Here is a 16,478-nt window from a genome sequence, read left to right as displayed (position 1 = left end):
ATCATTGAAATAGAATCTAATTCTAAGCATTGTCAATAAACTGTGAGACTTTTAAATTTTCCATTAGTGCTTAAAAGTATTGGGCAAAGAATATCAAGTCTGAATCATTATCTAATAAGTAATGAAAAGAAATAGTTGGCTAGTTTTTTTCCTATGGGAGTAATATCATCTTGAGACTTTTTAGCATATTTTCTTAAAACACTAAGTAAAATATCCGCATCTAAAATTAATAAATAAAAATATTATTTACTTTTATTTCTTCACCCAGAATACAAGCCATCCCATTTTAATTTTTCCTCAATTTAATCAGAATCTGCCTGATGCAACATTCTCAAAGCAAAGTAATACTTTTTAACAAAACACTGAACAAAATGATGTTATTCTAGGACCTGTTGTTGTAGTGGTATGTTAAATTTTCTTAATGAGAATTTTTTAAATTTTTTAATTATTTTTATTTATTCATATTTTAGAGAAGAGAGGGAGAGAGAGAGAGAGATAGAAAGAGAGAGAGAGAGAGAGAGAAGGGGGGTAGGAGCAGGAAACATCAACTCCCATATGTGCCTTGACTGGGCAAGCCCAGGGTTTAGAACGGGTGATCTCAGCATTCCAGGTCAACGCTTTATCCACTGAGCCACCACAGGTCAGGCTTAATGAGAATTTTGATGGAAGCAACTAAGTGTCCACTGAGTTAGGGCATGAGTCCACATTGTCCGAGTAAACTAAAGGCAACCTATTGAAAGTCAAAACTCATTACATTGCCATATTGAGAAAATTATGTATACAAACATATTATTAAGTATTTTTCCTTGGTCTGGTGATACATATTCAATAGTCCATTTTCAACAGGATGAAGTCATATCTACCACAAAGTTATTTATGCTGTGAATTTCCATCAATCTACTGATGACTTAACACAAGAACAATACACTAAACATTTCTTTGGAGGGCTTTCCCTACCTTTAGTTTTCTTACAGCATCTCTGACAACTTCTGTTCCTTTGGGCTGCTCCACTTCTGTACTGCCAAGAAACTGAAAATGGTCATTTGTGAGACACAGGCTTTTTACTACAACACATGTCAGTAAATCATTTTGCAATATAACATGGCGTAACAGAATGATGTGACAGTAATGCAAATATAAATCCTCATTAAACAGAAAAGTGATTAATTTATATTATTTTAAATTATATGAAAATGTCAGTATGCTATTTAATCATATAAACTACTTATTATACAAAGATTTTTTGTAAACAGATTTTCCTAAATATTTCACTTGTAGATGTTTACTGGAAAGAAAACTTTAACTAAAAAGAAAGTTATTTCATTGAGTTCAAAAAAATAAAGTTGATCTCAAAATTGAAAACACATTAAAAACGAAAAAAGTATCTGTAAATACTAAACATACAAATGCTTATATTAGTTACTTTCTTTAAATGTCATTAGTATATTTTAAGATATTTACATTGTTTATTAGAATTTATAACCTCAAATAAACATTCTTCTTTGTTTTTCCAATTATGACACTCAAATAGCATAAAAAATGTATATACAAACTTTTAAAATAATCTATACCATCCACCAAAACAATAAGCTAAACTACACTAAAAAATAAAACATAATCTATTTTGCTATCTATATTTTCAAATATCCCTTAAGGTTTTTAGTAAAAACTTGATCTATCAAAAAAAAAAAAGTTCATAATACTTAACACATTGCAATAAAATCTTCTATTCTGGAGACATGATACCTTCTAAACAGAAGTCCAATATCATAAATGGTCATGACCAATTAGAATTAAAATGTGCATATTTCAGTCTATAAAATATTGCTATATAATTAGCAAATACTTATTAAAGTCATTAAGTATATATAGTTTCCCAAAGACTTATACTACCAGTTACACCACGAAAGTTAGTCATGAATTCATCACTTCTTTTTTTTGTTTTGTTTTTGTTTTGGGGTGTTTTTTTTTTTTTTTGTTTGTTTGTTTTACAGGGACAGAGAGAGAGAATCTGAGAGAAGGACAGATAGGGACAGACAGACAGGAAAGGAGAGAGAGATGAGAAGCATCAATCATCAGTTTTTTGTTTGCGACACCTTAGTTGTTCAATGATTGCTCTCTCATATATGCCTTGACCACGGGCCTTCAGCAGACCAAGTAACCCCCTGCTCAAGTGACCTTGGGTCCAAGCTGGTGAGCCTTTCTTGCTCAAGCCAGATGAGCCCACGCTCAAGCCGGCGACCTCGGGGTCTCAACCTGGGTCCTCCACATCCCAGTCCAACGCTCCATCCACTGCGCCACCGCCTGGTCAGGCAGAATTCATCACTTCTTGAATAGATGTGTGTGTGTATACTTTATAGTAAATGATTACATACAGTATTTTTTGTGTATTAGCTCACAAAATAGAAGGGAACAGAATAATAATGTCATAGTATCTTTTCCTTTTTATGACAGAGAGAGAGTCAGAGCGAGGGACAGACAGGGAAAGACAAACAGGAGGGGAAAGAGATGAGAAGCATCAATTCTTCATTGTGGCACCTTAGTTTTATGATTGCTGTCACATATGTGCCTTGACCAGGGGGCTACAGCAGAATAAGTGACCTCTATCTCAAGCCAGCAACCTTAGGCTCAAGGCAGCAACCTTGGAGTCGTGTCTATGGTTCCACACTCAAGCCAGCAACACTGCAATCAAGCTGGTGAGCCCATGCTCCAGCCAGTGACCTTGAGGTTTCAAACCTGGGTCCTCAGTGTCCCAGTCCAATGCTCTATCCACTGTGCCACTGCCTGGTCAGGTTGTCACAGTATCTTTTTAAATAACATTTATTCTTTCCTTCATTCTTGAAAACGTAATAACAATGGCAACTAAAGAAATTAGACTCTCAGTTTTCAAAATGGGCTCTCCGTATCACCTGCATGAGAATTACCCAGGGAGTAGGTTAAAATGTAATAATGTAGATTCCTCAGTCAAATAAATCAGTACCTTTAAGGGCAGGGCCAGGGAATTATATTTATATAAGCATCACAGGATTTTCTTTTGTACTAAAGTCTAAGAAACAAAGTTAGAAAATATTATCAAGTCAAAAAGTAGAAGGCAGATAGATACAAAAGGTGAACTGAAAATATGGAAAATAAACATTAAAGCAAAAAGAAAAAAAAAAGGTTTTGCTTCAACAGTTGCTTTCCTAATAAGCTCAAACTATACCAAATAACTGTTACTAGGGCCTAGATATAATATCATCTGGCATTTTGTTTGCCCAACCTTGACCTCAAGTTTGTTAACCAAGCCTTCAAAAAGACTAAAATTGATAAAGAAATTCTTAGCTTAAAGGAATTGAGGGTCCTGGCCAGTTGGCTCAGTAGTAAAGCTCAGCCCAGTATGTGGATGTCCTGAATTCAAGTCCCACTCAGGGTACACAGGAGAAGCACCCATCTGATTCTCCACCCCTCCCCCCTCGCTTCTCTCTCTTCCTCTTCTGCAGCCATGGCTCAATTAGAATGAGTTGGCCTCGGGTGCCGAGGATGACTCCATGGACTCCATCTCAGGCACTAAGAAGAGCTCAGTTGCTAAACAACAGAGCAATGCCCTAAATGGGCAGAGCATAGCCTCTTAGTGGGCTTGCCTGGTCAGGGCACATGAGGGAGTCTGTCTCTCTGCCTCCCTTACTCTCACTGAATAATTAAGAAAAAAAAGGAATTGAAAACCAGTTACTAAGAGGTGGGAGACAACCAAATCTATTCCTAACACTAATGTACCTGTTACATTTCTTCTGTTTTAGATCAGTGTATTCAAACTTGACTGTTATATGATAGAATCACATGGGACCTTTAAAATTAGACTAGTGCCTAGGAGTCTAATTACTTGGTCTGGGGCAGAGCCAGGGCATCTGTGTATTTTAAAGCTCCTCAGGTGATTTTAATGTGCCATCAAGTTTGAAAAGCACTGTTTTAGATCAACCAGAAAGGATAAAGGGTTCGGGTGACAGGAAGGTAGTTAATACAATAGGGCCTATTTAGTTCTAAGTAAATCCATACTCTCAACATCTTTGAATTTATAATTGAAAGATTCTTTTTGAGTGGGTGGTCTAGTGCTAACAGAAACATGGAGCAAAGGTAGGCTGGTTGTTGGTAGGTGACTGTTACCTAGAACAAGGGGAAGTGTCAATAACAGACTATAAGATTTACTGGAAATATTTACAGAAAGAATATTCATACTCTGGCAGAAATGTCACAAGTTATAAGTATTATATGTAAATAGACCCTTATGAGCAAATTATGGAAGAACTCCCAAGTACATTCTAAATGAATCAACCTCTTGCTGTGTTCTGGGAACCTTTTATCATATTTCTTTCACAGTGGCTTTGATGAAAACATCTGAGTGCCTGACCAGGTGGTGGCGCAGTGAATAGAGGGTTAGCTTGGGACACAGAGGACCCAGGTACGAAACCCCAAGGTTGCCAGCTTGAGAACGGGCTTACCAGCTTGAGCATGGGATCATAGACATAACCCTATGGTTGCTGGCTTGAGCCCAAAGGTTGCTGGCTTGAAGTCCAAGGTCACTGGCTTGAGCAAGAGGTCACTGGCTCAGCTGGAGCAATCCCCCCAGACAAGAAATATTTGAGAAAGCAATCAATGAACAACTAAGGTGCTGCAAGGAAGAATTGATGCGCCTCATATCTCTCCCTTCCTGTCTGTCTGTCCCTCTCCCTCTCTTGATAAAAAAGAAAAAAAAAATGTGGGTTATGAAACAGAGGGAGAAGACTTGACTTACAGTGGAAATTAAAGTACACAGACATCTAATATGGGCATTACTATTTAACTCAATTTTTCTATGAAATGTTAGATTACCTAAATGGAAGTAATTTTCCAGCTGAAAGATTATGCCTTATAATAGTCTCTGTGTTTTTAAATAATAAAAGTCATCATGATACTTAAATAGTTCATATTTATATATACTCCATGTGTCTATATAAAACTCTCAAATATGATTGCAGCATGCTGGAATATATTCTAGGCTTAGAATCTGAAGGCACTGAAAATGTCACTTAATCTGCCTTACCTGACTCTTGAGAAAAGAAGAATATGCTCTTTCTTCCTTAAAATTTTTTTCCTGAAGACCAATTACAATAACAGGTGAAGGAAAAGCAACCCTTTTAAACTGCATAGTTTTATGATCGAAAGGATTGCCATTCCTTTATTTAGGGACTTAGTGTCACCCTCGGTGCCTGCTCAGCTCTCCTTGGATCCATGATGTCAGCTCTGGGTCCCCTCTTCCCCAGGCTTTGCTGATAATGACTCACACTCAAGACCTTCAGGATTCCCTTGGGCAATGAGGTCTCTTTGCTGTTACTGAGAGCTGTAAATACCTCAGAGTTTTTGCTCCCCCCATATCTCCATAGTCTATATAGTCAATGACTGGCGTGGAAGCACAGAGGCCCAGTTCCTTTGCTTGGAGCTGGAGTAAACTCTAAATTGTAATGTAGATGTTCCAGTGCAACCAGGTGAGGCTAATGATCCACTTGACACTGATCTCTTCCTTAATGTCTTCCCTTTGTCCTGCTTTCCCAGACCCTCACTGGTTGCTCCTGGGATCAGTCCTTTGATAAATCACTGCACCCAAATCTTTGCCTTGAGGTCTAATTCTGAGAGATAGTGATGTAAGACATTCTTAAACGTTTAAATGCTTACATCCAGGAACATACAATCTAAGATATAGCCCATAAATAACTGAAATACTGTCCTAATTGCTATGGGTTAGTACTAAGATTTTGGTTCTCATCTTTTTCCACTCTGCCTGGTACCTGAAGGGTAAAATACAAGATGGAACTAAATCATGCCATGGCCAAGGGATTAATCCAACTGAACTGTTAACTAGCTGAAGAAACAAGGGCTGGGTGCTCTGGACTGCAAAATGCTAAGCCTGGCTGTGAGCAGAGGTTAGGCACTCGCTAAAATAAAGAAATTAAGCCAAGCCCACGTGTGAAACTGAAAGTCCATGAGACTCTTTCCCAGTCTGGATCCCAGGAATCTGGTTGCCAATCTTATAAAGCTCCAAACAGGATTCTTCTCTAGGCAAACAAAGTAGCCCAAAGGGAGGGAGCCAACCTGTGCTGAGAGTGGGGTTTCCATGTGAAACAGGCGGGTCACCTGATCAACAGAGGCGGATTGAACGGTGGCACACCCGGGAGCGCGCCAAGTCCCGACTCCTGAAGGGCCCCGCAAAACCCCAACTCTACACTTTTTTCTAATGACACCAAGTTTGGTTTCATGTGTGCAGTTTTAACATTAATAGTACATAATATTTTTTTATTTATTTAAAAATATGGTTAACATGTATTTTTATTTCCTCTCTCATTTTTTTTAAGGGGCCCAATATTTTCTTCTGCACCTGGGGTCTCAACCGATCTTAATCCGCCTCTGCTGATCAATCACCAGTTGACAAGACCTGATCATGTATACAGAACTGCCAGCTTTTCAGTTTCTTCAATATAAAAACATATTAAGTATGTGTCTATATTTGAGGAAAGCCACTCACCTGAAAAACAAAGAAACAGGAGTAAAAAAACAAACAACAAAAAATTTTGGAAAAAATCAGAGAGAGAGAGCAGGGACAAAAAAAAAAAAATGACTCAAAATCCAAAGTCCATATGTTGCATTCATGATTAAAATAGAATACTATATAAAGCAACATTCAGAGAACAAAAGAAAGCTCATAAAAATATAAACCATGATATAGGCAATTTAAACACTGAAACAAATATTAGAAGATAGAGTTGAGGGAATTCATCAAGAAGTAATTATGGGTGATTAACATTTATCAAGTACTATTCTAGGACTTGAGGATACAGCAGAGAACATAACAAATTCTCTGTTCTTATGGACCTTATACCCTAGTTGAAAGAACCAAACATAAACAATATAATACAAATGAGTAAATTTTATTTAAAAAGTGCACTGGAGAGACAGCAGAGATGAAGAGGCAGACTTATGTGCAAAGTATTGGAATGTGTCTGTGTTGTGCTATTTTAAATAAGATGGTTGGTAGAGACTCGCCCATAAGGTGATATGCAATCAGCCAGAAAGGCAAGGATCCACCTAGATATCTGGGGAAAGGGAGGCCAGGACAAGGGAACAGAAAATGAAAAAGCCAGATATTTTAAAAGATTAAAATGGTCTAGTACAGTGTTTTTCAAAATTCTGTTCCTGAACAGTAGCATTAGCATTATCTAAGAAGTTGGTATAAATACAAGTTCTATTGAATCCGAAACTCTGGGAGCGGGTCCATGATCATCTGTGTTAACATCACCTCTACATGATTTTGGTAAGTGTGAAAGCCACTGTTCAGGAGTTTCAACATCAAACTAGATAAGGAAGGAGTTCTAGAAACAGAGAACAGAGAAAACCAGCAGGAAGAACATTATCCACCACTTCTCTAAAAACAAAGGTATGAATTTCCAGACTAAAGAACTCAAGATTACACTACTATAATGAGTGAAAACCTCTATACAAAAGCACAAGACATTAGGCTCATCATCAACACACTAGAAATAAAGAAAAGGTCATAAAAAAAAATCCCAGAGAAAAACAAACAAACAAAAAAGACCCCACAAAGGACCAAGCATATGAATGACATCAGAGTTCATATCAACAATAAGGGAAGAAAAATCACTTCAAATTCTGAGGAAAAAAGATGATCTAGAGCCAAGTGTCCATGTAATGAGGAGATAAACCTACATACTGAGATATGGAAAGAACCAAAAAATTTACCTCTCATGACTCAGTCCTCAGAAAAGAAGAATTTAAAATAAAACAGAAGAAAAATGGAACAGAAAGGGATGACAGAAAGGCATTGATAACTACTACAAATATTAACAAAGCAAGGCACAGCAGTGCAGTGGATTATCCAGAAATACAGAAGAAAGTGACAGAGGAACACAGAAGAGTTCAAAGCGATGGCTTCAGTAACTGAGATTTGAGAAAAGAGCTAGGAATATATATCATGCTTCTTACATTAAGTAAATAAGTAGCTGACTGACTCTCTAAACTGAACATGGATACTTCGATAAAATAAAAATTAGGCTGTCATAAGTTAATGTTGCACATATTCATTTATTACTTAAATTTTTTTTTTTGAAAATGTACTATGAGTCAAGGATTTACTGAATGCTCGGCATTCAGCAGGGGAAAGTGTCCCTGTTCTCATGAAGTTTATATTCTAGTAAGAAGTTGTGTGCGCGTGTGCATGTCAACATTTCTATAGGTTTCTGGGTTTTTTTTTTGTCTAGATCACAGAGAGATTTATAATATACCTTAGATCGCATAAGTAAAAATAACATGAGTAATACAGATAGAGTGGGCAGAGTATGAATAATATTTAAGATCAAGTAATCAAGAAAGTCCTGTCTAAAAAAGTGACATTTTTGCCTGATCAGGCAGTGGCACAGTGGATAGAGCATTGGCCTCAGATGCTGAGGACCCAGGTTTGAAACCCCGAGGTCACCAGCTTGAGTATAAGATCATAGACATGACCCCATGTTTGCTGGCTTGAAGTCCAAGGTCACTGATTTGAGCAAGGGATCAGTGAGTTGGCTGGAGCACCCTGGTCAAGGCAAATATGAGAAGCAATCAATAACAACTAAGGTGCCACTACTATGAGTTGATGCTTCTCATGTCTTTGCTTCCTGTCTGTCTGTCCTTCTCTCTCAAAATAAATAAATAGATAAAAATAAACTAACAAAAGTAAAAATTAAAAAAAATAGTGACATTTTTATGAGTAAAAGGAAGAAATGAAACATGTACTCAAACATATTGAGGTTAGAAGCCTCTGACATGTCAGCTGGATAAGAAGACACAACTGGGTATACAAAAGGGAGCCAGAGAAGCAGAACTCTGGGTCGAAGGTGCAGAGTAGGGCAACCCTACCCCTGAAATCTCAGTGAAGGCCTGAGAGACTGAGAAGAGAGCCAGAGTCATGAGTCATCAGGCAGCTGCCAGGTTTCAGAGGAAGATGAAAGAAAATGATGCTGCAAACAGAAGTAAGATATGTGCTTCAAGAAAATGGCAAGAGAATCAGAAACGTTACATTATTAATACAAACTGGGATTGTCAGAATAGCAAATAAAATTACAAATACTGCTATTGGTGGGAATATAACAAAACAGGACAGACACCCTGGAAAAAAGTTTGGTGTCTTTTAAAACAAAACAACAAAACATGAACTTAAGGATGGCAATTGTACTTTTTTGGGTATTTATCCTACAGAAATAAAAATGTATGTTCAAGCAAATATTTGCCCACCAATTTACAAACTAGGTCTATTTTTAATAGCCAAACATTGGAAACAACCCCAATGTCCTTCACTGAGTACATGGTTAAACACACAGTGGTATATCTATACTATAGAATATTACTAAGCAATAAAAATCAATGAGTTCTTCATAAATGCAACAATTTGGATGAATCTCAAGGGAATTTCTGCTGAGTGAAAAAAAAAACTCAAATATAGAAAAAACTATAAAAAATTAATACAGTGAGCTGGTTCTTTGAAATCATCAATAAAATTGACAAACCCTTGGTTAGACTCACTAAGTAAAAAAGAGGAAGGACTCATATGAACAAAATCCAAAATGAAAGAGGAGAAATTACCACAGACATCATAAATATACAAAGGATCATAGTAGAATACTATAAAAAATTATATGTCACCAAATTGAACAACCTAGAGGAAATGGATAAATTCCTAGAACTAGACAATCTTCCTAGGCTGAGTCATGAAGGAGTGGAAAACCTAAAGAGACCTATAAGCAGGGAGGAATTAGAAACAACTATCAAAAACCTCCCCAAAAATCACCTGACCAGGCGGTGGCGCAGTGGATAGAGCACTGGACTGGGATGCAGAGGACCCAGGTTCGAGACCCAGAGGTCACCAGATTGAGCGTGGGCTCATCTGGTTTGAGCAAAAAGCCCAGCAGCTTGAACCCAAGGTTGCTGGCTCCAGCAAGGGGTTACTCAGTCTGCTGAAGGCCCGCGGTCAAGGCACATATGAGAAAGCAATCAGTGAACAACTAAGGTGTTGCAACGTGCAATGAAAAACTAATGATTGATGCTTCTCATCTCTCTCCATTTCTGTCTGTCTGTCCCTGTCTATCCCTCTCTCTCTCTGAGAAAAAAAAAAAAAAGCCTCCCCAAAATTAAAAGTCCAGGACCAGATGGTTACAATAGTAAATTATACCAAACATTCAGAGTATTTGGTCCCTATCCTTCTCAAAGTCTTCCAAAAAATATAAGAAGAAGCAATATTCCCTAACACATTTTATGAGGTCAACATAATCCTGATACCAAAACCTGGCAAGAATAACACACAAAAAAAGAAAACTACAGACCAATATCTCTAATGAATACAGATGAAAAAGTCCTAAACAAAATACAAGCAAATTGAATACGTACGATACATTAAAAAATGATATATCATTATCAAGTGAGATTCATTCCAGGAGCACAAAGGATGGTTCAACATATGTAAATTGATCACTGTAACATACTACATCAATAAAACAAAGAACAAAAACCATATGATCCTATCAATAGATGTAGAAAATGCATTCAATAAGATACAATATCCCATTATGTTTAAAACACTGAATAAAATTGGAATAGAAAGAAAGTACCTTATTATATAACAGAGTTCATAGATGACAAGCCATTAGTTAATATCATACTAAGTGGTCAAAAAATGAAAGCATTTCCTCTAAAATCAGGAACAAGACAAGGTTGCCCACTTTCTTCACTCTTATCCAACACAGCTCAGGAAGTTTTAGCCAGAGCAATCAGAATAGAGAAAGAAATAAAAGGCATCCATATCAGAAAAGAAGAAGTAAAGGTATCACTTTTTGCAGATGACATGATCCTGTATATAGAAAACCCAAAGACTACACCAGAAAATTATTAGAAATAAGAATCCAATACAGTAATGTTACAGAATACAAAATCAATATAATGTACAAAAGTCTACTGCTCTCCCATATACAAACAATGAAACTTCAGAAAATGAACTAAAATAAAATTACTTTTACAATTGCAACAAAAAATAAAATAAAATACCGAGGAATAAACTTAACAAAGGATATGAAGGACATATATACTGAAAACTACAAAGCCTTACTGAAAGAAATTGAAAAAGACACATTGAAATGGAAAAATATTCCATGTTCATGGATTGCAAGAATCGACGTAGTTAAAATGGCTGTATTATCCAAAGCAATATACAAATTTAATGCAATCTCCATCAAAACCCCCTGTCATTTTTTAAAGAAATAGACCAAAAAAAAATTACCAGGTTTGTATAGAACCATAAAAAATCCCAAATAGCCAAAGCAATCCTGAGGAAAAAGAATGAAGCCAGAAGTATCATGGTACCTGACTTCAGATTATACTGAAGAGCCACAATAATCAAAACATCATGGTATTGGCAGAAAAACAGACATACACATCAATGGAACAGAATCAAGAGTCCAGAAATAAAACCACATTATATATGGACAAATCATCTTCAACAAAGGAGCCAAAAACACACAATGGAGAAAAGAAACCTCTTTAATAAATGGTGGTGGGAAAATTGGAATGCCACATGCAAAAGAATGAAACTTGACTACAGTTTGTCCTCCTGCACAAAAATTAATTCAAGATGGATCAAAGACCTAAATATAAGGTCTGAAACTATAAATTACATAGAAGAAAACAAAGGTAGAAAACAATTTATCACTTTGACTCCAAAGGCAAGGAAAGTAAAGGCAAAAATAAATGAATGGGACTATATCAAATAAAAAGCTTCTTCACAGCAAAAGAAACTAACAACAAAACAAATAGGCAGCCAACTACATGGGAGGTGATATTTGCAAACAAAAGCCCAAATAAGGCGTTGATATCCAAGATAAAGAACTCACAAAACTCAGCAACAGACAAGCAACAATCAAATTAAAAAGTGAAGATAGGACCTGAACAGACACTTCTTTCAAGGACATGTGAAGCCTGATCAAGTAGTGCGCAGTGGATAGAGCATCGGACCGGGACATGGAGGACCCAGGTTCAAAACCTTAAGGTTGCCAGCTTGAGCACAGGTTCATCTGGTTTGAGCAAGGCTCACCAGCTTGAGCCCAAGGTTGCTGGCTTGAGCAAAAGGTCACCCAGTTTGCTGTAGTCCCCCAGTCAAGGCATATATGAGAAAGCAATCAATGAACAACTAAGGTGCTATAACAAAGAATTGATGCATCTCATCTCTCTTCCTTCTTGTCTGTCTGTCCCTATCCATCCCTCTCTCTGTCTCTCTCTATCTGTCAAAAGAGGACATAGAAATGTCCAACAGATATATGAAAAGATACACTTCTTCACTAGCTATTTGAGAAATGCAAATCAAAATGATAATAAAATACCACCTCACACCTGTTAGATTGGCTGTTATCAACAAGACAGATAATAACAACTGTTGGAAAAGCTGTGGAGAAAAAGGAACCCTCATTCACTGCTGGTGGGAATGCAAATTAATACAACCATTACAGAAGAAAGTATGGTGGTTCCTCAAAAAATTAAAAATAGAACTACCATATGATCCAGCAATCCCTCTATTGGATATCTACACCCAAAACTCAAAAACATTGGTACGTAAAGACATAAGCACCCCCATGTTCGTTGTAGCATTATTCACAGTGGCCAAGACATAGAACAATCAAAGTGTCTCTTGATAGAGGATTGGATAAAGAAGATGTGGTACATATATGCAATGAAATACTATTCAGCCATAAGAAATGATGACATATTGTCATTTACGACAACATGGGTGGACCTTAAGAACATTATACTGAGTGAAATAAGTCAATCAGAAAGAGCTAATAACTATGATTGCATACATTGGTGAGATATAAAACTGAGACTCATGGACAAAGATAAAAGTGAAGTGGTTGCCAGGGGGAGAGGTATGTGGGAGAGAGGATGGGAAGAAGGGTGTAAAGAGGGACAAATATAAGGTCACGGAAAATTATTTGACGTTGGGTGATGGGTATACAACATAATCAACAGTTCAAATGCTATAGAAACCTTTACCTATACTTATGGACTCTTTTAGATCAATGTCCTCTGTTAAATTTAATTTTCTAAATAAAATTTTTTAAAAAAAGGAAGAGAAAAGAAGTTAATCTCAAAAGTTACTTTGCTGGTAGAAATATTTTATTTTTAATAAAAAATGGAACATTTGGGCCTGGCCTGTGGTGGTGCAGTGGGTAAAGTGTCGAGCTGGAACACTGAGGTTGCCAGTTCAAATCCCTGGGCTTCCCTGGTCAAGGCACATATGGAAGTTGATGCTGCTTCCTTCTCTTCCAACTTCTTCTCTCTCCCTCTCTCCCTCTCTTTTTCTGTCTCTTCTCTAAAATGAATAAATAAAATCTTAAAAAATAAAATGAAATAAAATGGGACATTGGTACGTTTAACTATTTAAACAGAGTAAAAGAAAAAATTGCCTTTATGTTTTAGCAACTTTATGTCTTAGCTCCTCCATGTGGCAGAAAGAAAAAAAAAGATGAGAAGAGAGTGTGATGTACCGACTTTATTGATTTATGCATGTAGATTCAGAGTGTTATCTTTCAGTGTGGTGACAAGCAAACAAAAAAGTTATCCTGTTCCATGGCAGGTGATAATGGTTGATGCCATTTTTTTATTCTTTTAGGTTTTCAAAATGTTATCAATTATTTCTTTATAGCCCTAAATAGGCAAGGTTCATTTCAGTACATTTTTTGAAAGATCAGGCATTAGACCTAATATAAGAACAAGTGTGCATCTGACAAAATTTCATACTTGAGCTTTGAAACTCTGCAACAAAATTTTATTTGCTGACCCTGGCCAGTTGGCTCAGCGGTAGAGCGTCGGCCTGGCGTGCGGAGGACCCGGGTTCGATTCCCGGCCAGGGCACATAGGAGAAGCGTCCATTTGCTTCTCCACTTCCCCCTCCTTCTTCTCTGTCTCTCTCTTCCCCTCCCACAGCCAAGGCTCCATTGGAGCAAAGATGGCCTGGGCGCTGGGGATGGCTCCTTGGCCTCTGCCCCAGGCGCTAGAGTGGCTCTGGTCACTCGCGACAGAGCGACGCCCCGGAGGGGCAGAGCATCGCCCCCTGGTGGGCAGAGCGTCGCCCCTGGTGGGCGTGCGGGGTGGATCCCGGTCGGGCGCATGCGGGGGTCTGTCTGACTGTCTCTCCCCGTTTCCAGCTTCAGAAAGAATAAAAAAAAAAAATTTATTTGCTTATGATAAACTTGTATTTTAAAGTAATGTATGTCCATTTTAAGAAATTTAAAAACTACAGAAAAATGTATTAATAAAAATAAGCACCAACTATTATTTCATAATCAAGAGGAAATTATTATTGAAAATATTGTTTGCTATGTTTATTGTTTTTTGTATTTTTCCAAAGTTAGAAGCGGTGAGGCAGTCAGACTCCCACTTGCACCCAACTGGGATCCACCCAGCATGCCCACCAGGGGGCGATGCTCGACTTCTCTGAGGCCATTGCTCTGCTGCTATCAGAGCCATTCTAGTGCCTGAGGCAGAGACCATGGAGCCATCCTCAGCACCTGGGGCCAACTCTGCTCCAATGGAGCCTTGGCTGCGGGAGCAGAAGAGAGAGACAGAGAGAAAGAAGAGGGGTAAGGGTGGAGAAGCAGACAAGCACTTCTCCTGTGTGCCCTGGCCGGGAATCAAACCGGGGACTTCCACACACTGGGCCGACGCTCTACCGCTGAGCCAACAGGCCAGGGCTTGTTTGCTATCTTTAAGATATGTTACAGTAAAAGTAATTTTCAGACGGTATTAAGCAAACTAATAAGGAGAAATAAAATCTCTTAAATTGCTATATATGATTGGGCATTATTGTGAATGTGTATGTGTGTGTGTGTGTGTGTGTGTGTGTGTATACACACACACACATATATATATTTGAGTGCTAGCTGAATTATAAATGATGAAAACATTGACTCCTAAGCAACATGAACAGATAAGAAAGCTTTAAGTAGAAAGGAGACATTTAAAATAGTATATTAGATGATGAAAAGTAAGACAGCAATCTAAAAATGTTTTGTGTAGTCTATATAGCAAGAGGTTTGACAATATGACCTGTATTTTAAACAGATTTTATACACAATAAAATGTCTTTTAAAAATCTTCTATTAAACTTGACTATGTGGTGGCACAGTGGATAGAGCATTGGCCTGAGATGCTGAGGACCCAGGTTCGAAACCCTGAGGTCAGTGGCTTTAGCATGGGCTTATCGGCTTGAGAACAGGGTCACCAGCTTGAGTATGGGATCACAGATGTGAACCATGGTTGCTGGCTTAAACCCAAAGGTCGCTGGCTTGAGCCCAATGTTGCTGGCTTGAGCAAGGGGTCACTGGCTCAGCTGAAGCACCCTCCTCCATCAATGCACATATGAGAATGCAATCAATAAACAACTTAGGTGCCACAACTATGAGTTGATGCTTCTTGTCTCTCTCCCTCCCTGTCTGTCTGTCTCTCTCTTGCCAAAAAAAAGAGAAAAAAATCTCCTATTAAGACTGACAAATATAGAGGAAAAAAAAGCTAATTATATATTCATACAAATATTCCCAACTATGCATCTCTCTACTCAATATATTTGAATCCCCAGCAGACGTACTCACAGCAGGTATTTTAGAGTCTGCAGTTTGTTAAAATTAAATACATAAAAATGTCATCATATTCATTAATATATAGAAAATATTTATAGACTTCTTAATTTAAAATGCTGTTAAGATATTTCATTTTTTGGCTTAGTAGTAGAGCATTGGCCTGTCGTGTGGATGTCTAGGGTTTGATTCCTGATCAGGACACACAGAAGTGACCATCTGCTTCTCCATCCCTCCACCTCCCCTTCTCTCTCTCTCTCTCTCTCTCTCTCTCTTCCCTTCCAGCAGCCATGGCTCAAGTGGTTCGAGTGCATTGGCCTGGCCACTGAGGATGGCTCTGTGAAGCCTCCACCTCAGGCCCTAAAAATAGCTCAGCTGTGAGTATGGCCCCAGATGGGCAGAGCATCGGCCTCAGATGGGGGTTGCTGGGTGGATCTTGGTTGGGGTGTGTGATAGAATCCGTCTCTCTATCTTCCCTCCTCTCACTTGGAAAAAGAAGAAAAAAAAGATATTGCATATGTGACTTAATATTTCCATACTTTCCACAACTGTTTTCTAATGAAATGAAAACAATACAGATTTTTAAAATTGAATCTCAGGTGATATCTGCATTACTTTATTCTACTTCTTTTACTATGTTCCATACAATAAGCATTTTTCAGAAACATGAGTTAAAGTTTGAGGAATTCTACCTTCATTTCAAATATTAGTTGAAATTGCCTTCCCACCCCCTCCACTTTAAAGGCTAGTTTGTTTTATGACTTGCTTCTTTGCCAGTAGAGAGCAGTGTTGGACATCATATGG

General features: G+C 37.8%; 1 protein-coding gene across 8 annotated transcripts in view; it reads right to left on the bottom strand.

Annotated features, from left to right (window-relative positions):
• GULP1 (GULP PTB domain containing engulfment adaptor 1) overlaps positions 1–16,478 on the bottom strand; it is a 268,873-nt gene that overhangs the window by 54,769 nt on the left and 197,626 nt on the right. For all 8 annotated transcript variants that reach the window (XM_066345638.1, XM_066345633.1, XM_066345632.1 and 5 more), the window contains one exon: positions 958–1,029. In XM_066345638.1, the coding sequence (XP_066201735.1) occupies positions 958–1,029 (72 nt within the window). The remainder of the gene's footprint in view (positions 1–957; positions 1,030–16,478) is intronic.

This window comes from Saccopteryx leptura, chromosome 7 (assembly GCF_036850995.1).
Source record: "Saccopteryx leptura isolate mSacLep1 chromosome 7, mSacLep1_pri_phased_curated, whole genome shotgun sequence".
Lineage (NCBI taxonomy): Eukaryota > Metazoa > Chordata > Mammalia > Chiroptera > Emballonuridae > Saccopteryx > Saccopteryx leptura.
This window is presented reverse-complemented; position numbering and strand designations above follow the sequence as displayed.